Source organism: Panthera leo, chromosome A2, assembly GCF_018350215.1.
Source record: "Panthera leo isolate Ple1 chromosome A2, P.leo_Ple1_pat1.1, whole genome shotgun sequence".
NCBI classification, from domain to species: domain Eukaryota; kingdom Metazoa; phylum Chordata; class Mammalia; order Carnivora; family Felidae; genus Panthera; species Panthera leo.
The window spans coordinates 51,097,736-51,125,342 of record NC_056680.1 but is presented as its reverse complement, the minus strand read 5'-3'; the positions used below and the strand labels follow the sequence as shown (position 1 = coordinate 51,125,342).

Here is a 27,607-nt window from a genome sequence, read left to right as displayed (position 1 = left end):
TGGTTTTGAAGATTTGCTAAGAAAGTGAGTATCATGGAGCACGCTTTCTGCTGAGTTCAATATGTGGTCTTTTTATTTGGCTGTTTCTGTCCCAATTCTAGCTGGGAGGAAATGTTTGTTTTTTTAATTGTGGTAACATACACATAGCAAAATTTACCATTTTAACCATTTTTAAGCGAACAGTTCAGTGGCATTAGGTACATTTACACTGTTGTGCAATCATCACATCATCTTACAGAACTGAAGCTCTGCCCCATTAAACACTGACTTCCCATCCGCTAGTAGCCCCCATTCTCCTTTGTCCCTATAAATCTGACTACTCTGGGGACTTCATATTGAAATGAAGATCTCAGATCTTTTATAGTAAAAAACTGAAATATATCAAACATACAACGAGTACATAAACATCTCTGTGATTTAAAGAATTACAAAGTGACACCCATATAACCACCACTCAGGGCACGAAACAGAAACATGCCTCTTATTCCTTATTAGGGCAGTAGTTCTCAACCCTGGTCCCACAGTAGAACCCCCTCCTCCTCCCTCTCAGGACGCTTTAAAAAAGCGCCGTACCCTCCCTGTGATTCTGCACCCCAAAGATACCAATTTAAGCAGTCTGGGCCGGAGATCCTGGCATCAATCTTTTAAGTTCCCCAAGGGGTTCTATTGTTCATCCTAGGTTGGAAACCCTATCCTGACATGGGAGTTTCCCTTGCTTGTCTTGTTAAGGTTTTCCACATACATATGCATCCCTAAACAATATGCTTCGTTTTGCCCGACTTTGGTGTTTCCATAAATGGAGTCATGCTGTGTATGTTCTTTTGTGATTTGTTCTTGCTCCACGCTGTGAGATGCATCTGTGATGTATGGTGTGGCTTTGAATTCCACTGCATGGCCACACCAGTCTATCCATTCTACTGTTAACAGACAGGTCATTCGGCTATTGGCACAACAGTGGTGTAAACTCACTTGTATGCATTTCCTGGTTCGGTTATGCAAGAGTTGCTGGATCAGAGTATATGTATCTCCACTTGACTAGTCTTGTTAGTTTCCTAGGACTGCTATAACAAATTACCACACCCGAGTGGCTTAAAACAACAGAAATCAATTTTGTCATAGATCTGTCTGGAGGCCAGTCTGAAATCAAGTTGTCAACAGGGCTGTGCCCTCTGACGCCTCTAGGGGTGAATCCTTCCTTTCCTCTTTCAGCTTCTGGTGGCTCCAAGCCTTGACTTGTGGCTGTATCACACCAGCCTGCCTCCATCTTCACACGGCCTTCAGTGTCTGTGTCTTCTGACTCTTATAAAGACACTTGTCATTGGATTTAGGGCCCACCTGGATAATCCAGAGTACTCTCATCTCAAGATCTTTAACTTAATCACATTGACAAAGACTTTTTTTCCAAATAAAGTTATTCACAGTTTCCTAGCAGATATATCTTTGGGTGTAGGGAAGACTACTATTCAACCCACTACAACTAAGAAATACTAAAATACTACTGATATTTCCTTTTTAGGCAACCATGGCCCCTTGCTAAGGAAGGGACAGACCCACTCCCTCTGGAGAAGGGCTGGGTTTAGGCAAGGTTCATCCTTCTTTCATCTTACGTTATAAATCTAACACCCTTAGATGTCACTCTGCTGCTAGCCCAGCTTCTCCCCTGGGCTTGGAGACTGGGGATCTCCCAGTGGTGAGCAGTCTGACAGTGTCCTAGTTTTCTCACTGCCATATGATCTTGGGCAAGCCATGTCTCTCATTCAGATTCATCTGTAAGTTTCCTCATCTATAAAGTGAGGCTTATCCCCCCATCCAAAGGTCAGAGATGTCAGGGAGTCCCCGAATAGGAAGCCCCATATCTGTCGCTAGTGAGGGAATTCTGGCCCTTGCTTTGTGGAAGGTTGCTGATGGCCTATAGCTCTCACTCTGGACCTTGGGGTACAGGGCCTTAGCCTACCCTCTCTTCAACCTCCAATAGGAATGGAGCCAAGCCCAGGATACTTCACTTGCTCCTTTTTATTTGGCACTGCATCCAGGATAGGGGCAGTGAGGGTCAAAGCAAGGGCTTCTGTAGCCTCACGTCCCCCATGCTCCCTAGACCCTGGTATGCACTGATCAAGGACAGGGGTCCTGGAAGGCTGTCTTCATGAGGCATGTCTCAGCCTTGGGTCTGTCACAGAGTCTGGCCTTGAACTTGCCTTTGGCCTTGATCTTTCTGTGGGTGCTAGGAAGATTTCCAACTTCGAAGGGTAGAGGCCACAAGGAACTTCCAGGACAGGGACCATGAAGGTGCTGGGGAGCAACAGCCTCGGTGTGAAAGGGGGGAAGAGGGAGGAAGAGATGATCAGGAAATCTGTTCAGGAAGGGGGTTCTGAGGAAAAAAGCCCTTCCCTTGGGGCTCCAGCTAGTCAGGGAGCTACCCTTGCCTGTGCCCTCCAGCCCTGACCCCAGTATTCAGCACTGCCCACCAGGGTGTGAGTCACGGCTCAAGGCCCACCTTTCTTGGTTTCAGGACGCTGGATGCCAACTTGAGCTCAGGGTTAGGTGGAAAGGAAATCAAAACCTTGGCGGTAGGTAGAGTCATCAAGGCCTTGCCTGTGGTTGACAGGGCCTTAGAGCCCACCAACTTGCTGCGCTGCAGTCTGAGGACCCGCCCCTGGGATCGGAGCACATGAGAAGGCAGCCCGGCCTTGGTGTGAAGGCTGGGGAAGTGGTAAGGGGCTGTGGGAGCAAGAGGGGCCGTGAGGGCCTGGGGAGGCCCCAAGGCTGATCAGCAGCCCCTCAAGGTGTGCGTGGAGGGTGGAGAGTGGGGGAAGAGGAGGGCTGGGGTGTAAGATGGCAAATGGAGCCCTCCCAGTTCCTCCTCCAGAGGCCATGGGAAGAACACAGGGTTTAGAGCCCAACAGACCTGGGTCTGCATCCCAGCTCTGCCCCTTCTGAGATGTGCAACCTCAGGCAGCTTCCTTAAACTTCCTGATACCTCGGCTGGAAAATGGGGATAATAGCACCTACCTCACTAGGTTGTAAGGACTAAAGGAGCTGGTTGGGTAGCGGCACAGTGTAAGTTGTTAAGTGCTGAACAACTATTAGCTCCTTTCCCCCAGAGGCAACTTTGCGTGGAGGCAAAGGCAGAATACCGCTGCAGGAAAAGCTTGGGCTCTGAAGAGAGATGGACCTGGGACTGAGTCCTGGAATCTGTGAATAAGTACCACTACCTTGCAGGGTGACTATTTTGGAGGGAACGATACTCATTTGGTCACACATTTTTAGAAAATACTTTGTAAGTGATGGCTTTTACTTGCTACTGGTGTCTTTTTGGTGGGGCTACGGCGGGGTTGCAAATCTAGGTGGCTAGGAGGGGCTTGGAGAGCAGGAAGAAATTGCCTTGGGACCTTGGGGTGTTTTGGGGGAATGGTCTTACCCAGGGCTTGGGGGTTCTTCAGACTCAATGGCAATCTGTTCAAGGGGTGGGGTTGCCTGTCCCCACTAGCAAAGGTCATGGTGAAAATGCAGCCCATCCTGGTGCTGGGGGGTTCCCACTTCCGGAGATTGGGGTAGACCAGGGCCGAGGCACATTTCGCCTTGCCTTTCTTCCCCTTTCCGGGGGCCGAGGTGGTGGCAGTGGAGTCTGGCTTCTCAGTGTGCCCCAGGCTCCTGGCCCCAGCAACCTTCCTAGGAGCTGACCTGTGAGTAACAGTCCCCAAATCCTTGCCTTCCCCAGAGGCTCGCTGGGTCAGCAGGTGAGGGAGTGCGGGGCGGACCCCCATCCGCCGGTGACACATTGCCAGGGGCTTCTTGATGGTGGAGCCCTCTACTAGGAGTCGGACACCCACATACTGGGGTACCTCCACGGCAGGCTGTGGGAAAGAAGAGGAGATGAGGCCTGTTCAGACAGTGGTGCTGGAATCCTAGGCCCAGAAGGAATCAGGACAGAGATGGATGGAATTAATTTCTGGGTTGAGAAACAGGGAGCCCATCTCTGTTCTCTAAAGGGTCTGGCTCGAGAAGCCTGAATCAGTACCTAGAAAGTCACAGAACCCCTGGGATTAGTAACCCTGTGGAGTCAGGGGGTCTTAGTCATGCCTCTATTAGGACCCCCTACCCTTTGCCCTCCTAAGCTCTCCCAACCCCTGCTGGAATGTGTAGGGTTCTGCTCCATAAGCCACTGCTGATGGACAGCTTCCTGAGTTAAGCCAGATTCTCTGCAGACAGAATTTGAGTTATGTCACCCAGATAGCTAAGAGGCTTGGAGCCTGCCTACAGCCTTACATGAACCTATTATGGGGAAGGAGAAACTGAGAGCATTAATGAAGGCATTCTATGGAGAGAATGAAGTAGCAAATTTGCAGAAGGAGGCAGAGGAAGAGTTCCAGAAGAGGAGCCTCTGTACAATGTTCAGTTCTGATTAAGCCAGCCATACATACTGCAGCTGGGCTCCAGGACAGCCTCCCTGTGTCTTGCTATTGACCCCTTTTTAACCTTGAGCTAGTGTGAGGTGTTTTCTGTGTCAACAAAGGATCCTGATTAGAATCTATCAGAATCACTTGCAGCTTGTAAAAAATACAAATATCAGAGCTCCTGCAAAGCCCCATTAATCAAAACTGGGTATCAAAGTAAGTCAGTGAAAAGGATGACAGGAAAATGTGTCATGTGCACCTAAGTATCACTTTACAAAGTAACTGATCATTGCAAAGGGGAGGATGCAACGTACAATGGAGAGATGTGGTAGCTACCACCTTAACCCCATGGCCAGACTTAGCATCACTAATCACGAGACACCAACAGTGTGTGCTTTGTGATACTATATGAGTTACCCAGCATCACATCTCAAGTGTTCTTGCCAAAAATGTCTAACCTGAACCTTAGCAAGCTGTTTGGCCCAACTTCTAGTTTATAGGACACTGAGATAACAGAAGAACAAGCTAAATAGCATCACAAAGAAACAATCAGACAAATCCAGAATGTGGGACAGTTCTACAAAACAACCAACCTGGTCCCTTCAAAAGATCCCAACAAACTATTGGGGGTGGGAGAAAACAGTGCTGCTGCTCTAGGTTAAAAGAGATTAAAGAACACCAAAAAGAACAAAAGCCTGTAATAAATTTAACCAAGGAAATGAAAGGCCTGTACACTAAAAGCTAAGATACTGATGAAAAAACCTGAAGACACAAATAAATTGAAAGACATTCTGTGCTGATGAATTGGAAGAATTAACATTATTAAAATATCCATACTACTCAAAGCAATCCACAGACTTAATGCAATCTCTGTCAAAATGCCAAAGGAATTTTTCACAAAAAGAAAAAATCCTAAAACTTACACGGAACCACAAAAGACTCTGCATAGCTAAAACAATGTTTTTTTTTTAAGATTTTTATTTTTAAGTAATCTCTACACCCAGTGTGGGGCTTAAACTTACAACTCCAAGATCTGGAGTCACACACTCTACCAACTGAGCCAGCCAGGTGCCCCCAAAACAATCTTGAGAAAGAAGAACAAAAGCTGGAAGCATCACACTTATGGACTACAAACTATATTACAAAGCAATAGTAATCAAACAGTATGGTACTGGCATAGAAAAAGACACATAGATCAATTGAACAGAATACAGAGCTGCCCAGAAATAATCACACATAAATGGTGAATTAATTTATGACAAAGAAGGCATAAAAATATTCAATGGGGAAAGGGCAGTCTCTTCGATAAATGGTGTTGGGAAAACTGGACAGCCACATGCAAAAGGATGAACCTGGACCACTACCTTGTAACACACAAACAAACCAACTCAAAATGGATTAAAGTGAATTTAAGACCTGAAACTATAAAACTCCTAGAAGAAACCATAGGCAGTAAGCTCCTTGACATGGGTCTTGGCAATGATTTTTTGGATTTGACATCAAAAGCAAAGGCAACAAAAGCAAAAATAAACACGTGGGACTACATCTAACTAAAAAGCTTCTGAACAGCAAAGGAAACTATCAACAAAGGGGAAAGGCAACCTACCCAATGGGAGAAAATATTTGCAAATCATATGTCTGATAAGGGGCTAGTATCCAAAATATACAAAGAACTCATACAACTCAATGGCAAAGACAAATAGTCTTATTTAAAAATGGGCAGAGGATCTGAACAGACATTTTTCCCAAAGATGACAAAGAGATGGCCAACAGATACGTGAAAAGGTGTTCCAAGTCATAATCAGCAGGGAAATCCAAATCAAAACCATAATGGGATATCACCTCACACCTGTTAGAATGGCTATTATCAAAAAGATAAGAAATAAGTATTGGTAAGGATGTGGAGAAAAGGGAATACTTGTATGCTGTTAGTGGGAATATAAATTGGTGCAGCCACTGTCAAAATAAATAAACTTAAAAATTTTTTTTTTATAAATAAAAATTAAAAACAAAAACAAAAAAAGCTATGAAAGATTTTTGGGACAACTAGGACATCTGAAAAATGCAGATGTGTAGTCCCTAAGCCAGACGTTTCAGAACAGTCTCTGGGGGTGGGGCTTCCTGACTCCTGTACATTTGGAAAGTTTGCCAGGTGATTTTGGCCTGTGAACCAGCATTTGGGAACCATTGTGCTAGAATGTTTCCTTCCCCTTTGGTTTTGTCTTATTTTCCTGCCCTTATATTTGTTTTTTGAAACCAATATGCCAATATTAATTTATGATCAGTAACTGTGACAAAGACCAGGACACCTGGGTCATGTAATCAGCATGTTCTCTACCTATGGCCAAACTCTGATAGAAGCCAAATACTTTTTTTTTTAAATGTTTATTTATTTGGGAGAGGCAGTATGAGTGGGAAACAGGCAGAAAGAGAGGGAGAGAGAGAATTCCAAGCAGGTTCTACACTCAGCACTCAGTGCGGAGCCTGATGCAGAGCTCGATTCTACAACAGCCAGTTCATGACCTGAGCCCAAATCAAGGGTCAGACGTTTAACCAACTAAGCCACCCAGGTGCCCCAATAGAAGCCGAATCCTAATCAGAACGATACTTAGAATTAGGATATTGAATTTAACTACCATGAGAAATTGCAGAGTTCAGCAACCCTTGAAATTGGTTTTCTGACTGATTTTTAAAAACTGTATTCTATTCCAATAAGTGGACTCAAATCTCTTTCTGGAACAAGGTGAGTAAAATTATTATACAAGGAATAAAATAATAACAACAATAATAACAACAGTAGCAGCTTCTACTAACTGACTCTTACTGTATGTCCAGGCATTATAAGTGATGCCGTCTATCATGAGACACCTGAGGACCTTATTAGGTAGTAATAATAGCTAAAACATGTAGCATTTATGATGTTCAAGTGCTGTTCTGAAGGGCTTTACCTATCTCTTCATTTAATTATCACAACCTTATGAGGTAGGGATTATGTTCAGTCCTGCTTTACAGATGGGGAAACGGAGAACCCTAGGGGTTAGGGAATTGTTCAAAGTCACACAGCTCATAGTTATTGAGCAAGGATTTGAAGCCATTTAACATTTAGCATTTTAACATTTTGCTATATGCATCTCTAGAAACATGATCCACATGTATATTTTTGTTGTTGTATTACAATTAATTTTTTTTGTTTTAATTCCAGTGTAGTTAACACAGTGTTATATTAGTTTCAGGTATACAATATAGCAATTCAGCAATTCCACATATTACTCAATGCTCGTCAAGATGAGTGTACTCTTAGGGGCGCCTGGGTGGCTCAGTCGGTTGGGCATCTGACTTTGGCTCAGGTCATGATCTCGCAGTTCGTGAGTTTGAGCCCCACGTCCGGCTCTGTGCTGACAGCTCAGAGCCTGGAGTCTGCTTCGGATTCTGTGTCTCCCCCTCTCTCTGCCCCTAAGCCAATCACACTCTGTCTCTGTCTCTCTCAAAAATAAATAAACATTAAAAAAAAAAAATAATAAGTGTATTCTTAATCCTCTTCACCTGTTTCACTCATCCCACCCCCCCCCACCCCCCCCCCCCCCCCCCCCCGTAACCATCAGTTTGTTCTCTATAGTTAAGAGTCTGGTTTTAGGTTTGTCTCCCCCCCCACCCCTTTCTTTATTTGTTTTGTTTCTTAGATTCCACATGAGTGAAATTATATGGTATCTGTCTTTCTCTTCTTGGGTTATTTCACTTAGCATTATGCTCTCTAGATCGATCTATCCATGTTGTTGCCAATGACAAGATTTCATTTTTATGGCTGAATAATATTCCACTGTATATACCACATTTTTTTTATCCATTCATCTATCAATAGACACTTAGGCTACTTCCATAATTTGGCCATTGTAAATAATGCTGCAATAAACATACGGTGCATTTATCCCTTCAAATTAGTGATTTTGTATTCTTTGGGTAAATACCCACTAGTGCAATTACTGGATCATAAGGATGATCCACACATATTAACTCATTTTCACCCTCCCAAACCCTATGAGAAAGATGGTAACAGCATCTTGATTTTACAGATGAGAAAATGGAGGCTCAAGGAAAAGTGGCTGTACTGAGTCACTATGGCAGGACCAGAACTTGAACTGGGACTGTCTGACTACAGTGCCCTGTGCTTCACTACAGGGATGCGTGGAAGAGGGGACAGACTCCCTGGGGTCTTGCCTAGGCCCAGCAGCCTCACCTGCTTGTAGATGAGCTCGAAGGCTCCCGTGTCGCAGTTGCGGTCTAGCCGCCGGTCAATAACCACGCGCAGGGTGTCAGCTTGCACACCTGCACAGAGCCGGGCGGTGACAGCCGTGGAGGGGGCCATGGTGGGGCTGGCATTGATCTCAATGAGCCAGGGCTGGAAGTCCTCACCAAACACAAAGTCAGCACCGTAAAGCTCGAAGCTGGCCTTCCGGCACTGCACAGTGTCCTGGGAGGTCTGTAGGGCATGGATCACAGCAGCCTTCATGCCAGGCACGATGATGGTGGACCAAGCGTTTGGGGCCCCCATCTCCTGCAGGTGGGCCTGGAACTTCTGGCTTGACCACATGTTGTCTGAGGGCAGCAGCGGGTGTCGATGGCATGAATTCTCCAGGTGCTTCTGGATGGAGTTGTTGCACAGGTGCACTGAGCTGGGGCAAAAAGCAGAAAGCTGAGGTCTGACTCCCTGTGCCTCTCCCACCCAAATGCGGGGAAGGCAGGCAAACCCTGGAACCAGCCCTGGGCCACCCTGGACTGTTCACCTTGAGATAGGGCTCAGCTAGGGTAGACAAGAAGGACAAAGATCTGGGTGCCACCACAATCTTCTAGGGCCAGAACCAGTCTTATCCCTTTGAGGGCACTACCTATGGGGCCACAGTATTATGTACATTAGTCTCAGTTAACCCTTCCAGCTCCTGGAAGGTAAGGTGGGTTAGAAGTATGGGCCCTGTAGTCAAACTGCTCAAGTCCCACCTTCACCACCGACTAGTTGTGAGATCTTTTCACCCAAATGCTCCTTCACATCTGTCAAATGGGGTAGTAATAGTACCCACTTCACTGGGTTTTCATGAATGACTGAGATAATATACATGAAACACTTAGCACCTGTCACATACGCAGCATTCAGTAACCGACAGCTATGAGTTTCATAATACTGCCTCCATTCTTCAGATGTGAAAAAAGAAGCATAAAGAGGTTTCACTTGACCAAAGTCACACAGCCTAGAAGCTGCAGAGATGGAATCTGAACCCAGGGCTCAACAAGACTTTCTCTCAGCCCCCAAGTTAATACTGCGACTTGACTCTCTGCTCTCGCATTTCTCCTGCACCCCGACCCTGCTCTACAGTCTTTTTTTAATAACATGTATCATTTTATTACCTATTAGATAATTCTACTTATTACATTCATTGCTTATCTATGAGTAACAGCATTAAAATGATGCCTTATAAGCATAAGATACTTAACATTACTTGTTCTAAAAACGATAAAATTAAGACAACCATTTTCTACTTAGAGTGGCAAAAATAATCAATAGCGTTGGGTAGGACATGGGCAGACACATTTCATACATATCCAGCTTATGTGCGGGAATGTGAACTCTTCAGAGCTGGGCTCTTGTTTTGTTCACTGCTGTATCTCAAATGCTAAAACACACTTGGTAGGTATCTGTTGGATGGATAGGGGACCTGCCTGTGTGCAGTCTGTGTGTGGAGCCCAGCGTTGCACTGGGGAACCACCTGTTGCTTGTCAGCTCCCCAGCTAGACAGGGAGCTCACAGGAAACAAGGGATGGGGCTCACTTGTCCAGGTTCTTCAAGGAGAAGGGCTGTGTGGAGAAGCGGATGTAGCTGTCACGGTAGAACCACACGGTAAGTGGGTTCCAGTCAGTCACCAGGAACCACTGTCTCAGGTCAAACTTGGTGCCAAAGATGAGCAGGGGACGCTCAATATACTTCTGTACCACCCACTTGCCGTCCTTCATCATCATGGGGTTGCCGTCTACCAGCTTCAGCATCTCCTCCAAGTGGTCCATACACATGATGCCTACGGGGGAAACAGGGTGGTCAGGGATCAGGTCAGGCTTGGGCTGTAAGGGCCAGGGGACCATGGAACTGATAGGGCCAAGTACTTAAGAGTGCTTCTCCAGAACCCTGTTCTCTTTGGCAAAGCTGAGCATCTGCTAAAGATTAAAGAAATTGGGGAGGCGGGGGGAACACCTGGGTGGCTCAGTCAGTTAAGTGTCCAGCTTCAACTCAGTTCATGATCTCACAATCCGTGAGTTCAAGCCCCACATGGGGCTCTGTACTGACAGCTCAGAGCCTAGAGCCTGCTTCAAAGTCTGTGTCTACCTTTCTCTCTGCCCCTCCCTGACTCACGCTCTGTCTCCAAAAAAATAAACATTAAAAAATATTTTTTAATTAAAAAATTGTTTTAATTAATCACTTCTGTTTAATTGAAAAGTAATATATGCACGCATAAAAATTCAAACCATATTGGGCTTTTTAAAATACCATATGCATATATGACTTTGATTAGATTTTCCCAATAATTAACAGAATATAAAACATAAAAGCAGGCAGTACAAAGGGCATACAATTAAAAATACTTCTTTCCCATAGGCAGCCAATTGTTGCTTCCAGGTTCAATGGATATCCTTCCAAGTTATGGAAGATTTTACGTGCCTCAGTTTGATAAGATTCTATACATCTAACTAAACATGTTAAGGATTCAGAATAGTTCTTGGCCCATGGTGAGCATTCAGTAAATGTTAACTCCTATCACTATTATTAGTTACCTGTAGAATAAATTCCTAGCTGTAGATATGCTGGCTCCAAGGGTATGTACATTTTTTCATTTTATATTACCAAAGATGTTCTACCAGTCTGCACTCCCAGCAAAGTATATGAGATTATGTATCTTCCCACATCCTACCCAACACTATTGATTATTTTGGCCATTCTCTTAGGTAGAAAATAATTGCCTTATCTTAATTTTATCTCTTTTATGCAAGTGACATTAAGTATCTTATACTTAAAAGGCATCATTTTAATGCTGATACATATCAGAATCACATTGCAAACATACATACTCACAAGTCAATCTCATTCCTTCATTGTTTGGCACCCAAAGCAGACTGATCACCTGCCAATGGCACAGAATAACTTGTGTCTAGTTCCCAAACCAGATCCTTTCTCAAATGGCCAGAATGATCACCAAGATTCCCAAGAATACAATGCCTTGTATAACCAAAAATTAAGGCTATTCATGTCCATTGACCCAGCAATTTCATTTTTAAGAATTTATCCTAAGCCCAAAAGATATTTGCACAGGATGTTTATCATAGTGTTGCTTGTAACGGCAGTCAATCAACAATAAATAGGAAAAAAACTGGCAGCCATCTAAATATCCATCAGAAATGGATTAGGTAAATCCATGACAGTGCATCTAAACAAGAGTGAAGTATGCAACTATGAGACAGAATGAGATAAGAGAGTACATACTGTACTTTTATGTAACATCTAAAACTAGGCAACACTAATCTATAGTATTATAAATCAGAATAGGGGTTACCATTTTGTAGACATAGAGACTAAGAGGGGTCCAGGAGGGACCCTCTAGGGTACAGGTATTTTATTTCATAATCTGGGTACTTTCCACAAGTGTGTTCACTTTGTGACAATTTGTCGAGTTGTATGCTCACACCTTTTCGTTGGAATATCACATGTGCATTTCAGTTAAGCTTTTCTAAAAAATGGAGATACAACTTTGAAATTTGGTGCTAGGTACATGGGGATTCACTGTGTTATTCTCTCTAGTTTTGTGTATCTTGAATGTGTACATAACAGTAAGCTAAAAACAAGAAAAAAAGAAAAAGCAGATCTAGATGTACTAAAATGAAGTCCAAAACTTATTAAGAAAAAGAAAGATGCAAAAAAGAGATGAGTTATACTGACATGGAAAGATATAATAAATGAGAAAAGAAGGCTACAGAATAATATGGTGTTTAAAACAGGGGAGACTGGATGGCCCAGTCAGTTGACCATCCAACTTTAGCTCAGGTCATGATCTCCTGGTTCATGAGTTCAAGCCCCACATCGGGCTTTGTGCCGACAGCTCAGAGCCTGGAGCCTGCTTCAGAATCTGTGACTCCCTCTCTCTCTGCCCCTCTCCTGCTCATGCTCTGTCTCTGTCTCTCAAGAAATAAATAAATGTTAAAAAAAATTATTTTAATAAAACAACACACATGCGCGCACACACACACACCCTCCCTCACTCTCTCCCTCCCCAAATGCAGGGAAGGAAGTATAGAAAGAAACACACCAAAAGGTTAACAGTAGTTATCTCAGTGAAATCAAGAGTGGCTTTTGCTTTCTTTTTTCTATATTTCTGTATTGTCTAATCTTTTTTTAATAATAAATACATATTTTTATAATTAGAAAAAAACAACACAAGTATTTTCAAGGTAGGAAAAGAAAAGACCAAGATGCTGGTTTTGAAGTGACATGTGGATGTCACTCAGTGTCTGGACCTTTAACAGCTTCACCTGGACATGAACAAACTCAGTATCTGGAGGGTCTGGTGCAAAAAGTCTGTTTTCCACATCTCATGAGTCCTTAACCAGTTTTTTAAGGCTGGGCTAATGCACCACCCCAACTTGTTGGCTCCCCTATTATAATTCCATTCACGTTGGGCTGAGCAGCCAGGATAAAAAATAATAGCACATATACAGCAGTTACTATGTAAAAGCACATATTATACTCACTTATCCTCTGGAGTAGGTAATATTGGCTCCATTTACCGAATGATGAAATGAAGTAGAACAGAGGTTGACTCTCCTGCCCCAAGTCTTACAGACAGTAGGAGGCAGAGCTGATGTAGTCTGGCTCTCAGCATCCATACTTTAACCACTGTGCTATACTTCACAAGGATGCACTGGTCAAATCAGAGAGCCCATAGATGACAGACCACTGCACATGAGTATCACCAGACACACCTAAAGCATTAACCCAACTCTGAGGGCAGGAGAGAAGATGACATCGTCATCACAGCAGCCAACGTTTGTGGGGTGATTACTCTGTGCCAGGCACCATGCTGAAATTTAGCCACAATACCTCATTTAATCCTCACCTCACAGGAAGTTATTATCATCCCTTACAGATGAAGTAACTGAGGTTCAGAGAGGTGATGTAACTTACTCAAGATCACACAGGCTATTAGTAGCAAAGCTGGGATTCAAACCCAGGCAGTTTGGGTCCAACACAGCCTGCACTACTAACCTCCCTAGCCTGTATTTAGAGACGCAGGCTGTAGGGTGCTGTTGCAGGAAACAGGGGCTGACTCCCACCTCGTCCTCGGGACTTGGCTCCCGGCTTCACGATCCAGACGTTGCGATCTCCTTCCATGTCTATCTGCGGCACCACAGCCCGCAGCTGCTGCAGGATGTCCTCACAGCGCTGGATCTGAGTGTCGAGGTGCCTGAGCTCTGCCCCCTCGCTGTGGGGAGATGATGGGACTTGGGCAGGGCTGGGTCTGGGGGCAGCCTGGTGGACAAGGCAAGAGGAAACACAAGCCCCCTGGCCATGGTCCAACCAGCCTAGGTCACACCCTCCCCCGAGAGAGCCAGATAGGTCTCCTCCAAACCTCCATCCCACCCTCAAGCTGACCCCCAAATTCTAACTGGCCTAGGGTGTCATCTGAGAATGCTAGAATATGAAAGAAGGGGGATATTCCACTTATTACACGCCCTCCTACTCCAACATTCCACCTTCTGCCACCTACCTTCTGTTACAATAGAACTGCCTTCAGCTGAATTTAATCACACCAGCATCTGATGATGAGGCACTACTATGTGCCAGGCATGGTGCCAGGGGTTTCACATATATTATCACTAATCTTCTCTATGGCCCTGCCAGGGAAGTATTACTGTGTAAACTGAAGCTGGGAGAGTTCAGAGACTTGCCCAAGGCCTCATATTGAGTTAAGTGGCTGAGTCAGAATGCAAATGCTGTCCTGTATGATCCCTCCACCCACAGGTGCTTTTTGGGGTTCATATTCCTCCAAACCTGGACCTAACACCAGTTGATAGGTGGGTCCCTTCCTGGTCTAATTCTTCCTAAGCACATCTGTATCACACATCTCCTTGGCTTGTTTCTCGTCTCATCACTTACCACTCCACACCTACGCTTATTTGGTTATTGTATCTGTCTCCCTCCCCTGGAATCCAAGCTCCATGAGAGCAGGAACATTTTTTACAGTCACTATTCTGCTGTATTCCCATCCCCCAGCAGTACACCTTTTAGGTACTCCCCAAGTCTGTTGAGTGGATGAATGGTTGCCTGCCTCAGCAACTGGGCTGTGCAGATAAGAGTTCATGGACAAAGACAGACTCTGTTCTCTACAAGACACAAATGTCCTGAACTAAACCAAGTCACGAAATACACTAGATGGCAGCCTCATCCACACTCTCCCATTCCTTTTCTTCTGATTGAATAGGAAGGAAGCTTCCACTAGATGCTAATCCCTTTTTACATCTTAGCCTTATGAATGTCTGCAGCCTTGAAGAACTTATACCTCTTTTAACAATGAGGCAGCAGCACCCAATGGGAAAGCACCAGAAGCAGAGACAGCCAAATGGTGGGGGCTAGGCATAGCCTCTTAGGAAAATTCACACTCAAGTCCTAAATCTTCTATTTCCAGAGGGTTTGCTGGAAACTTTTCTGTGGGCCATGGCATAGGGAATCTGCTTAATAAACCTGTGATTTGGCCCAGGGAAGTGTCATATGATGGTGGCAAGGGCATGTGTCATTTGAAAAAGTACATTAGACATAACAATACCATTTTTATATTTAACAACAAACAACAAAAAAGCAACTAGTGTTTTTGTGGGAAGTCAACCTTGATAAAAGCCTGGCTGGTGAGCCATGTATGTGTTTTTAAAAAAGTTGAAAACAGGGGCTCCTGGGTGGCTCAGTCGGTTAAGCAACCGGCTCTTGGTTTCAGCTCAGGTCATGATCTCACAGTTTCTGAGTTTGAGTTCCACATCAGGCTCTGCACTGGCAGTGCGGAGCCTGCTTGGGATTCTCTCCCTTTTCCTCTCTCTCTCTCTCTGCTCCTCCCCTACTTGTGCTCTCTCTCTCTCTCTCTCACTCAAAATAAATAAACTTAAAAAAAAGCAGTTGAAAACATAGCCATAAGTACTGCATAAATTAATGAATGCTAACTATCCATAACTTCAGTGAGTGAACCAGTTAACAGCATTTATATTTGACTGAGACAGCCATGTACCCCAAAACCTTTTTTTTTTTAAGGTAGGCTCTATGCCTATCATGGGACTTGAACTCATGACTCTGAGATCAGGAGTTGCATGCTCCACCAACTGAGCCAGCCAGGCACCCTTATATGATGTAATATTTTACATAATCCCAACTTTTGAGAAGTGCCTAAGGCTCTCTAGAACTTACCTCACATCTAGAAATACAAAGGACTCATGTTCTAATGTTCTTAGTCTTGAGAATTCTTAGTTTAAGAAGGAGGGGCTTTTTCTGATACTTCTCTGGTAGTTAAGGTAGTATAGGGTCACCTAGTTTTTAATTTCTAACATTTAAAACAGATACAAATTATTTATCAATAATGAAGGTTTGCTCAGTATGTCATTCATTCTAAGTTCATTTATTAATTCTTTAGTCTCCCCTATCAAAATCATTAAGTCTGCCCATTCCTTTCTATTAAAACCACCCCAGCTGAGGCCCTTAGCACTCCCACCTGACTTGCTGCAAGCCTCCCCACCTGAGCTGTACACCCACTGAGGGCAGGGACTACACTTCATTTTTGGAGACTTGCACAATGCTGGGCACACAGGAAGCGCTCAATAAATGCTGGGTGCCCTCCTGCCTTGGGGGCGCTTCTCCCTTCCTCTCTCCTGCACACCTCTGCTGAATCGAATTCCCGTCTCAACTCAACTCCCTTCCTCTGATTGAGAACTTTTTCCCAAAGTGTGTTCTGAGAACACAACCTCTCAGGATGCTTGGGGTAGGGCGGGGGCTGGGGGCTGTACAAAAGTACAGGATATAGTGCACAGTCTGTCTCTTGGAGGTTGACACCACCCACAGGTTCTGAAAAGTCTTGCATCAAGGAAGCCTAAATTCATTAACTTTGTTTAACCTGATGTTTTCCAAATGCAACTGACCACAAAAGCCTTTCTTTCATCAAATCGATTTAGGTCCCACAGAGCTAAGCATCCTATGGAGCATCCTTTGGGAAACACTGGCCTCCAGGATAAATCCCAAATGACTTGACAGACTCTCATTTTGTGAATGAATCCTGGGAGTTACACTGAGTGCATAACACAAATTATCCTGTCTAATCCTACCTTGGAGGCAGACATTATTTTGCATGTGAAAAGTAAAGCTCAGAGAGATGACCTTTGCCAAGGCCAAAGAGCTTGGAAGGTGCTAAAAGTCAGGACTATCTGACAGCACAGGCCATGATCTCAGTAATTATGGCACGTCAACCAAGATTCAGGAAGAATGGTTTGGAACCTGTCATGAAGGCAGTGGGAGCCCCCGAGGTTCTTGAACGTAGAGGCAGGGCAAACAAAAGTGGGAGGCCTGGGGAGGAGAGAGTCTATCTCTGAGCATCAGCTCAGAACACAGAAGCCCCCTGAGGGCCAGGGGGAACCTGCCCAGGCCCCGCAGCCCTGCGGCAGAGGTACTCACTGGACCACTTGGTAGTAGCGCTGGAGGAAGAGGGACCAGCCCTCAGGGCTGAGGTACAGTGGCGCCTCCAGGCCCTTGTCGATGTCCATGTGAGCCAGGTTGCTAAGGTGCTCCTCACAGGCACACAAAGCCTCATCCACAAACTCTGGGGACACTGTCGCTGGCTTTTTCTCCTGTTTCTTGGGCTGCTTGTCTCCTGAAGACAGAAAGGGGCCTGTCACTATCTGACACGCAAGGCACATAACCTGACATATGCCACAGCCTCCAATGCTCTAAGGCCTGTCATTTGCCTGAGGCCCAGTATACACCTGTACCCTCTACTGTCCTGGGACCTGTCACTTACCTGAGGCTTTGTTCTAAATTCACCTGTGACCCTAGTACTCACCCTTGGCCCCAATGTTCCAGGACCTGTTATTCACTTGAGGTTCTACCCTAAATGCCCCAAAGCCTCTCAGGATATAGCCCCAGCACACACCTGTAGCCTCTCTGTTCCTGGGACCTCTGACACACATAAGTCCCTTGTGTCCCTGATACTGGCACACAACAGTCTTCTTTTCACCTGACACACCCAGGAGACAGCAATGGAGAAAACTCTTTCTGGAAGAGGCAGGAATTTTCCTCTATCCAGTAGAGCTGCCCCCTACTTTCCTGAATCCATGGCTGATAGGCCCTTGGATAATAGGATGGACACTCAGAGGTAGGAACTAAGTTCAGAGACAGAAAGGGCAGGCAATGGGTTGAGCCAACATGCAGTAAGGGATTCTCTGTGTACCCCTGCCCCCTGCCACAAGGGACAAGGGGTCCTCAGACCACATAAAAGCACATGGTTTCACTGCTTCTTCCTCATCTGAGACCTGAGCTCCCCACAGGCAGGGATGGACCATGTCTTCTTAGTCTGTCCTCTCTATACTGCTTGGTCACATGCCAGGCCCATGGGATGGCTGGATGATGCAGTGGATTAATTAACAAGTGGATCAGAAGACAGGTGGGTGATTGGGAAAGAAGAACAGATGAGTGGGTGGAGTGGAGGATACATGGATGGTGGATAGGAGAACGGAAAAGCAGGTGGGTAGATAGGTAGATGAGTTTGTGGCAGGATGGGAAGGAAGGTAGGTCGAGGAGAGGATGGATCAATAAGGAGTGTGGAGCTGAGAGAAGGTAGGTGAATGAGTAGATCAACAGTGTGGAAATGAATGATAAATGGATGGGCGGGTGAATGTGAGCTCAGTGGGTGGGGGTGGGGGACTAGACAGGTGAGTAGATGGATGGATGGACAAGTGGGTGGGTACATGTATGGATGGTGGGTGGGAAGAAGAAAGATGATGAGGAGGGGCAGATGGATGTGGCTAATACATAGACAGATGTGTAGATGAACACATGGATGGATGGGTGGAAGGATAAATGAAACAGGTAGGGAGTGGAGGTAACCATAGTACTTACCTGGGGCCTCTTCCTCTTCTGCCTGGATAGAGAACGACTTCCATTCGGACTTCACCACCAGCTTGAGAACGTTGCGGGCAGCTGTCAGCCAGAAGTCCTCTGCTCCCGGGGCAGGGGATACCCTGCTCAGCCCCTAGGCTCAGGCCTGTTCTGGTTCCGGAACCTGATCATAACCTGCCCCATTTTGGATCTGGAACCTAACTACCTTCTGACTCTAGACTCTGGGGTTAGAACCTGGCTCCTGTTGCAGTTGTAGATCCAGGCCTAGAATCTGATGTGGCATATATACTGCCTTCAGAATCTTGCCTAGACCTGTTGTCTCATTTTCCCCTTCTGTTCCTTCCGATACACTTTTGACACTTATTCTAGCCTGAGAACCAGACCTGAGCCCAAAACCTATGTCAGATTTGGAGATGAATTTAAACCTAGCATCTAATCTGAACCCAAATTCTGACCTGAACTTGGAACATGTTCTGAAGTCGGAAACTACTCTGCCTTAGAAGTCCAAAGTCCACAGCCTTTTCTAGGTTTGGAACCCAATCTACCCAGTGGAATTTGCCACAGGCCTGGTATATACAGTGGACTCTAAACTCAACCAATCAACCAACTCTGAGAACCTGCTTTAGAATACAAATTAAGCTATCTGAGCTCTTCTGGAGGTCTGGGTTGACCAAGCTAGGAAGTTCATTATGGGAGTCACATTAGGGAAGATAAGGATTGGAAATGGAGAAGGAAGTCGGCTGGAGTGAATGAGAGCATCTAAAGAGAGGCCTTTTGCTCTCTAACACGAACCAGGGTTTTAGCCTGGGGGTCCAGGCATGGGGCTGGCATCTCCTTACCTATGAAGGCCTTTTTGTCATCCTCAGCACCCAGGCGGTAGCAGCGTGGAAAGAAGGAATCAGCATCAGCCTCATCAAACCACGGCAAATTCCGGAGATTGAGACACAGACCCACCTATGGAGTTAGCCACTGAGGGGGCACAGTGGGACTTTCCCAGAGCACCTCAAGGGACTTCCCACATTTGCCGCATGCCCAGACAGCTCAGGGAGACCCTGCTTAAATGTTCTCAGAGCCTCTGCTGCACTTGATAGGCCTGACTCACTCATCCATTTCCTTATGTATGCCCATGCAGTTTGCTCTGCCAAGAATGCCCTATATCCTTCTTATCCATCCTTCACATTCTTTTTTTTTTTTTAAGTTTATTTATTTTGAGAGAGAGAGGGAAAAAGAGAGAGCATGAGCAGGAAAGGGGCAGAGGGAGAGAGAGCAGAGCCGTCAGCACTGTGAGATCAAGCCTGAGCCAAAATGAAGAGTTGGATGCTTAACCCACTAGGCCACCTAAGTGTCCCCATCCTTTCACATTCTTAAAGACCTGCCTCCTTTAGGATATCTTCCCAGCCCGCACCAATAACATACTAGTAGGTTCTAATAATAAAGCTCTTCATTCTTGCCAGAACCCTACAAAATAGGTGGTATTGGTATTCTCAGCACCTGGGTGGCCCAGTGGGTTGGGCATCTGACTTCAGCTCAGGTCATGATCTCCCAGTTCATGGGTTTAAGCCCTGAATCTGGCTCTGTGCTGATAGCTTAGAGCCTGGAGCTTGCTTCATATTCTGTCTCCCTCTCCTTCTTCCCCTCCCCTGCTTATGTTCTCTCTCTCTCAAAAATGGATGAAGAGGGGCGCCTGGGTGGCGCAGTCGGTTAAGCATCCGACTTCAGCCAGGTCACGATCTCGCGGTCCGTGAGTTCGAGCCCCGCGTCAGGCTCTGGGCTGATGGCTCGGAGCCTGGAGCCTGTTTCAGATTCTGTGTCTCCCTCTCTCTCTGCCCCTCCCCCGTTCATGCTCTGTCTCTCTCTGTCCCAAAAATAAATAAAAAACGTTGAAAAAAAAAATTAAAAAAAAAAAAAAAAATGGATGAAGAATAAAAATTAAAATTAAAAATAAAAAAATAAACAAGAGGAAACTGAGGCTCAGAGAGGTGAAAACACTTGTTAATAAACCCAGGTAAGATCGAATGGATCCATCAGCCAGATACCCCTTGCTTAACTGGTAAGGAGTCTCTTGTTCACAGTCATTGGATTTGGTGTTTTCTTGGCTCCAGATGCTGTTTGGATCCCGGAATCTATCTTAGTCATTATGTGTACATTTGCCAGATATGCTGCAGGGGTTGGATTTGAACCCAGGCCTGTCTGACTCCAAATCTCACTGAACTATATTCCTCTCCACCTCCTAAGAACTCTTACTGACAAGGAAAGCAGGGAGTGGGGTTGCCAGCCCAAGGACTAGTGGGTTAGAAGCTACTATGCCCTCTCCCCTGGGGAACCCACCTTTGTGGTAAAGGAGCCAGCCCGGGCATAGTGGTTTATCATCTGATCCTTGGAGAGGATTTGACAGTCCAACACGTCCCGCCGAGTGGTCCAGATGAAATAGGGGATCTCGTTCCGAACCATGCGGGACTGGGGAGAGCAGAGGAGACAGGGGAGGCTGGTGTTTCTCAGCACAAGGCCTGAGAAACTTCTCCTCACTCTGTTGAGCCGGTGTGTGTAGGTGTGTGTGGGTGTGTGTGTATGTGTGCGTGTGTGAATGGAAGAAGAGTATGCTTCCAAGGTGGCCTCTAGCCCACACTCCATCTTGGTATAAGGTAAGAAGAGACATCTCTTCCTCCAGGGCACATACTTGTGAGCAGAAAGCAGGCTGGCTGGCAGAACTCCTTTGGTCAGGTGCCCCTAGGCAGTGACTGAGCCACACAACCAAATGCCACACCTTTGTTTTGGCCCATGGCTATCAGTGACAGGACAGTGACTCCAAGCTGATGGGCACAGAGTGTGTGACAAAGACTCTCTCAGGACTCTACCTCCTTCATCCTTCCCACAACTCTGGGAGGTAGAATTACTAATAGGCAATGACATCATGTGTCGGGCCCTGTTCTAAGTGCTTTTTTTTTTTTTTTTAAGTGGTTTTCCTATCAATTCATTTAATGCTCATCAGAACCCCATGAAGTAGGTGCTATTGTTATCCCCATTTCACAGATGAGGGAACTGAGGCACAAGCAGGGTAAGTGACTTATCTAAGAGCTCACAGGCTTGAGCCACATGAAACTGCCAGTGTTCAACTTTTTCTGACATAAAAAAACGACAATTTGGTATAGTTCAGCTTAGTACGTGGTGGTGCCAAGATTTAAAGCCAAGTGTCCTCACTTCAACACAGAGGTGTCCTCACCTCCATACCATCATATCAGCACCTTTCAGAGCTTTTTAGGCACTTCCTTCCAGCCTTCGCTTGCCAAGGGCAGAGAAAGGATGTGAAATAAGGGGGTTTTATTTGGAAGGGGGAATTACTAGGTGGGCAGGTTATGCTGGCTTATAACCTAGCAGAGTTCTGATCCCAGGCCAGCCTTGTCTGAGCCCCACTGTGTCCCTCACCACTCTGCTGGCGCATCCAGGCTTTATAGAAGCAGTTTTTACTATAGATGAGGAAACTGAAGCCCAGAGAAGGAAAGGACTTCTCTGAGGTGACCCAGCTGGACTCTACTGCTCTCCCTCTAAGTCCCTCACTGCCAGCCCCCGGGGCCCTCACCATCAGAGCATGTGTCCCATCTAGATCATCAAATTCCAGTAAATCATCAAAGTCAAACAGCTGTGGTGGCCGAAACGCCTCGTCCTCGTCTTCATCCTCTGTGGATGCAGAGCCCAGGCCTGGTGAGGCCCCTGTCCCTGCTCCATAGGCCCATACCAAAGTCTCAACCCTGGGATAGAGGGAACCAAAGGAAAGGGACTCAGGAGGGGCAGCCTGTGGAAAGGGAGGGAATGGCTCACCACCCTCAGTGGTGTCACTATCACCCATTACTGAGCTATCCAGATCCTTCTGGGGTGGCGGCAGGGTGGTGCCTGAGTGATGGACCATCTTCTCCACCCAGCCTCTCCGGCGCAAGAGGCACCGTATCACTGGGTAGCGGCCTTGGATCATAAAGATCTTCTTCTGCTGTAAGTTGAGAGAAGGATACTTATTCAGTGAGTAATATCCAAGTGCCAGACATATGGGATATAGTGGTGAACCAGACAGTTCTGGTTTCTGCCTTCAGGAAATGTTTATGTTCTAATAGGAGAGACAAATTATAAACACATAGAGAAATAAATATGCATAGTAACAATTATAATGGTAATAGCTAACAATTATTGAGCACCTACTATGCACTGCTTAGCTTATATGTATTATTAATAATATGTATTTTTAATAGATGCTATTATCCCCATTTAAGTGGTTATGAAACAGAGACATAGAGAGGTTGAATAGTTTGGCCACAGAGTAATTAAGTGAAAAAGCATTTAAATCCAGGTTGGCTGCTTCCCAAAACTGGATGCTCAACAGGGACCTAGAGAGACTAGAAATACATACATGGGAACGGTAAGAAGGAGTGTACAGAACTAGGCAAACGGCAGTTCAGGCAGAGGGAAAAGCATGTACAAAGGTCTTGAGGCCGAACAGAGATCAGAAGAAACTGGAAGGAAGCCAGGGAGGATAGGGTGTGGAAAATGAGGGCAGAGCTCCTAAGGAAGCAGGTAGTGGTAGCTTCAGGAGACTGAGGAAGGCCTGCAGGCCTTGAACAGACTTGAATTTTATATTGAGGGTAGCATGAAGCAATAAAGGCAAAGTGAGGACATGATATGCTTGGAGGCTTTATAAGTTTGGCTTGCTGCTATACAGAGAACAGATGGAGGGGAAAGGGGTAGGCAGGAGAGGGGACCAGGGAGACCAGTTAGAAGGCTGTCGTGGTTTGGGCAGGAGAAAAATCACAATAGCATTCTAGAATGAGGGTGAAGATGTGGAGAAGGTGACAGAGTGGAGACTCGCTTTGGAAATAGACATGACTGGTTTTGCTCATGGGGTTAGATGTGTAGTAGGTGAGCAGGGTGCCTGGCTGGCTCAGTCAGTACAGCACTCAACTCTTGATCTCAGGGTCGTGAGTTCCAGCCCCATGCTAGGCAGAGAGTTTACTTAAAAACAAAAACAAGAACAAAACATGGTTATCTAGATGTGTGGGTGAACAAACAGAAAGATCATATTTCTGGCTTGAGAACTCGGAGACAGGAAGACCGGAGATTAGGGAGGATGACACGTTTAGGCAGGAAAATCAAGAATATGGTTTGGGGCATGGGTTTGAAATGCTTCTAAATTCTCTCTGGGTGGACATGTCAAGTAGGGGGATGGATCTAAGGAGTGTGGAGTCAAAAGAGAGACAAGGGCATGTAGAGGGCACAGCATGTTGACTGGATCCAAAGCCAAGAAGATCAGTGTGGAGAGAGATCCAGGGAACCAGGAAAGCCCTGTAGAGCCTTCAAAGGCTGAAAATTAGCACCCAGGGAGGGAGAAAGGAAAACTAGGGGTGTGCAGACAGCCAAGGGGGAAGGGTATGTGGGGCAGCAGTGTAGAGTGACACAAGGCACCAGACCAAGATTAAGACAGAAAGGGGGCTGCTGGATTTGGCTCCTTGGAGGTCAGAGTGACTGGGACGGATGGGAGTGGGTTAAGGCTAGAAACCAGAGGGCTAAGAGCTGAGTGGTGAATCCCAGGTAAATAAGTTAGACAATTCCACAAAGAAGGGGTACTGAAGAATTGGGAATATTTTAAGATGGGTGTGGGATCAAGGTTTTTGGTTTTGTTCGTTTCTTTTTAAAGAATGAAGGAATACAGTTCGGAGAGGCAGATTAAGCCATTCTCAGGGCCCTTTCTAGGCACCCCCCAGCCCCCTCCGACCTTGACAGCTCTCTCCACGTGGATCCTGGCGTTTCTGAGCCGGCCCATGTGGTGAGACGCCTTGGAGAATCCTCGCCAGAGGACAAGGGAACCTGCAGAAAGATGCGGAGTGGGCATGGGGCAGCCTGGGAGCTCGGCCTAGTGTCTCTCCAGGCCTCCCGACTCCCACACTCCTTTCTCCACCCTTCATCCGTATACCCACACTCCGCACTTCTCCCGACCCCTCATTCCCCCCACCCCAAATCGTCTCGTCCTCTCCACCACCTCCGACCAGGATGGGCAGGCCGCAACGGGCCTCATCCTCCTGTGACTGGGCATCATCCAGGGCCGAGGTGTGCGGGGACCTGAAACGGCAGAGATCCGCGGTGCTCTGCGCGTGGATGCCGTAGGCCGGCAACTCGAACGCGCGGCTTAGGCCGCGCGCAGCGGCGGGCCTCCCGGCCCCGCGTTTGCGGCCTGCGCGAGCCCCCTCGGGACGGGCGGAGGCAGGCCCAGGTCCCGGCAGCTTCTCGGGAGGCTGGAACTCGGTGTGGTGCGCACACAGCCATGGGGCGGAGGTTCTGGTGCGTGACTCCGTAGGCTGCGGCTTCCGCCGCCAGCTGCACACCGGGCCGCCCTCCCGGCAGAACCAGGCAGCAGAACCCCGTGGCGCGGCCCCCAGCTCCCCCACGCTCAGAAGCAGGGAGGCGCCGGGGCCCTGCATGCGCCGCTCACGGCAAGCGCTGTCCCGGCGCTCGAGAGCCCGCCTCCCCTCTGCACACCGCCTCTACTCAGGGGAGGGCCCAGCGGAGGCTGGAGAGAAGCCCTCAGTTCCGAGGCCCCGCCCTCTGTTTGCTGTCGCCCTGGAAACCATTCCCCGGGCACAATCAGGGCTCAGGTAGTGGGTTGCGGACTCCCTCCAGCGGGCTAAAATCCGGACCTCACCGAAGGTGGAAGCACAGAGCACCGCACTGCCAGTTAACTTCAGGGTCATGGTTCCTGTGGTTTGGGTCATTCCACAGTATTTATAGACAGCAACCGTGATAGGCAGGCAGCAAGCTAGGTGCTGGAGACTGGAAGAAGAAACTAGAGGTGACCCCTGACCTCATGGGGGTTACAGCCCAGTGGAGGGAAAACAAAATAGCAAGCAACAAAGAAATAAAACAGCTGTAGGTATGATAAGGGCAATCAACAAGCAGTAAACTGAAACCAGGAAGGGGATAAAGTTTAGAGAAGGCAAAGGTGTCCTCTCTGAAGAGGTGACATTTAAGCTGAAGACTACACAACATAAAGGAGGTCAGGAGTTGGCTAGGGAAGAGAAAAGGAATAGTATTCCAGGGAGAGGAAAGTCTCAGCAACAGCCCTGAGGAGGGTAAGAACCTTCCCTGGGAACTAAAAGGCAACCAGTGTGGCTGGAGCCTAGTGAAACTGGATCAGATCTACAGAGCAAGGCGAATGGGCCTAGGGTAAGGCCCTTGGGGATTGATCTGAAAGCCAGGGCAGTATATGGGGGAAACAATGGGAAAGTACAGAGTGCAGCACAATCTCCCCCTTGCCCCCACCCCACACCACCAACTCAGAAATAGGAAAACAGATTATTGTTTGAGTCAACCACAGAAAAAATGTTAACAGCCACAGCCCTCCAGACTGCAGACTTAACCTTTTTGGAGGTTGTGGCAAAGTATGATCTTCCAAGGTCACAGGTGACATAAATAAGGCTCCAAAATGTTAATTCGCCTAAAATCACACAGGACAGCCAGCAATGGAACTCAGGTCTGACTCCAAAACCCCACTCTTATTTAACATAAGTACACATTATCACTCAGATGGGTTACCTATTAGGCACAAAAGTACCAAAGGAGCAATTTGAGGTACAAACTCCAGCAGTGCTCATTCAAGCAGAGTCCAAGTAAGAGTACTCGGGTCTAAGAACCCAGCTTTGTTAACTACGGGGTAGATCTGCCAGTACAATGAAGGTGGATCCTCAACCTCACTGTCCAGCCAACCTCAACCTGAGATCACTCTTCCCAACCTCCCTTGGTTGGAGACTGGGCTTCCCAAAAGGAATGCCCCCAGAAGGTGGCAGGCTGTTGGCAACCATCCAGTCTGTTCTTTCTCCTCAGCCTCAAACCTGGTTTTAGGGGCTCTGGACCCTGGGAGATAGATCTGTGAGAAATGGCTGGCTCACCTTGGCAATGCTGTCCTGTGAGGGTTGTGTGAGCAGCTGCCATACTCTAGTGAAAATCCAGCTTCACCATGAGCATCTTTAACATTTACTGCAAAGCTAGAACATAGCCATGTGCCCCAGAGGAGGGCACACCTAATTCTGTAAGGCAGCAGTTGGGGAGGTCACAGAGGTAATGTCATAAAAGGGATGATAGCTGTTCAGGTTACTCCCACCTCTATCCCTCTTCCCTTTAACATTACCTCGAGACTTCTTTGGTGATTTGGAAGAAACTCTTTTGAAAGCTCAGCTCAAAGGCTAACCCTTCTGAAACTTTTCCCAAACCCCCTCCCCTCCCATAAATACACCCACTATAGACTGCCAGATTTGTGAATATGAAAACACTTCAATACACCAATTTACACAATTAGTTTTCACTACCCATCCCCCAACTCTCTCGAACAGGCATAAGGTCTCTCCCCCACCACCTCCATGCCTAGCACAATGAAAATTATCAGTTTAGATACTGTGCTGGTGGAATGATCAGCTATCATTTATTTAGTGCCTATTTGAAAAGTACTGTGTCAGATTGTTTACATTATCTCCACTTTATAAAGAAACTGAAGCACAGAATAAATAGAACTCACACAAATTCAGTCTTGAGAGTCAGGACTCAAACACAAGTGTTTGTTGTTGTTTCTTAACTTCAAGCAGTCACCAAAGTCTAGTGCTGTCCGATAGAACTTTCTCCAACAATGGAAATGTCACGCATGTACTCTCTGACATGGTAGGAAGTAGTCGTTTGTAGTTATTGAGCCCCTGAAATGTCTCTGGTGGGACTGAGGAAGTGAATTTTAAGCTTTACCTAATTGTAGTAAGTTAAACAGCCACACGTGGCTAGTGATTACAGATAGAGGTAGAAGCCTTGGATTTGAAGTCTACCCTCTTGCTCACTAGCTGGGAGATTTGGGCAAGCTGCTACATCTCAAGGAACCTTGGTTTCCTTAGTCATAAAATGGAATTATTATCTCTCTGAGGTTACCTTTTAGCCCAACTGAGCTCTTTATATGAAAAGGACCAAAGCTCTGTATAGGCAGAGAGCAGTTTCAGAAATGAGTGGTGCTTGGACTATAATGGGGTCT

General features: G+C 46.5%; 1 protein-coding gene across 1 annotated transcript; it reads right to left on the bottom strand.

Moving 5' to 3' along the window:
* Positions 1-51: 51 nt before the first annotated feature.
* On the bottom strand, positions 52-26,900 carry TTLL3 (tubulin tyrosine ligase like 3). Its single transcript, XM_042910465.1, is given in 16 exon segments — positions 52-2,053; positions 2,056-2,139; positions 2,142-2,175; positions 2,178-2,289; positions 3,682-3,854; positions 8,629-9,064; positions 10,213-10,456; positions 13,758-13,906; positions 17,128-17,323; positions 18,568-18,666; positions 19,407-19,521; positions 20,896-21,024; positions 22,145-22,242; positions 22,384-22,549; positions 24,323-24,414; positions 24,587-26,900. Coding segments are annotated over 16 exon segments (2,658 nt in total). The 5' UTR covers positions 25,026-26,900; the 3' UTR covers positions 52-1,961.
* Between the last annotated feature and the right edge of the window lie 707 nt (positions 26,901-27,607).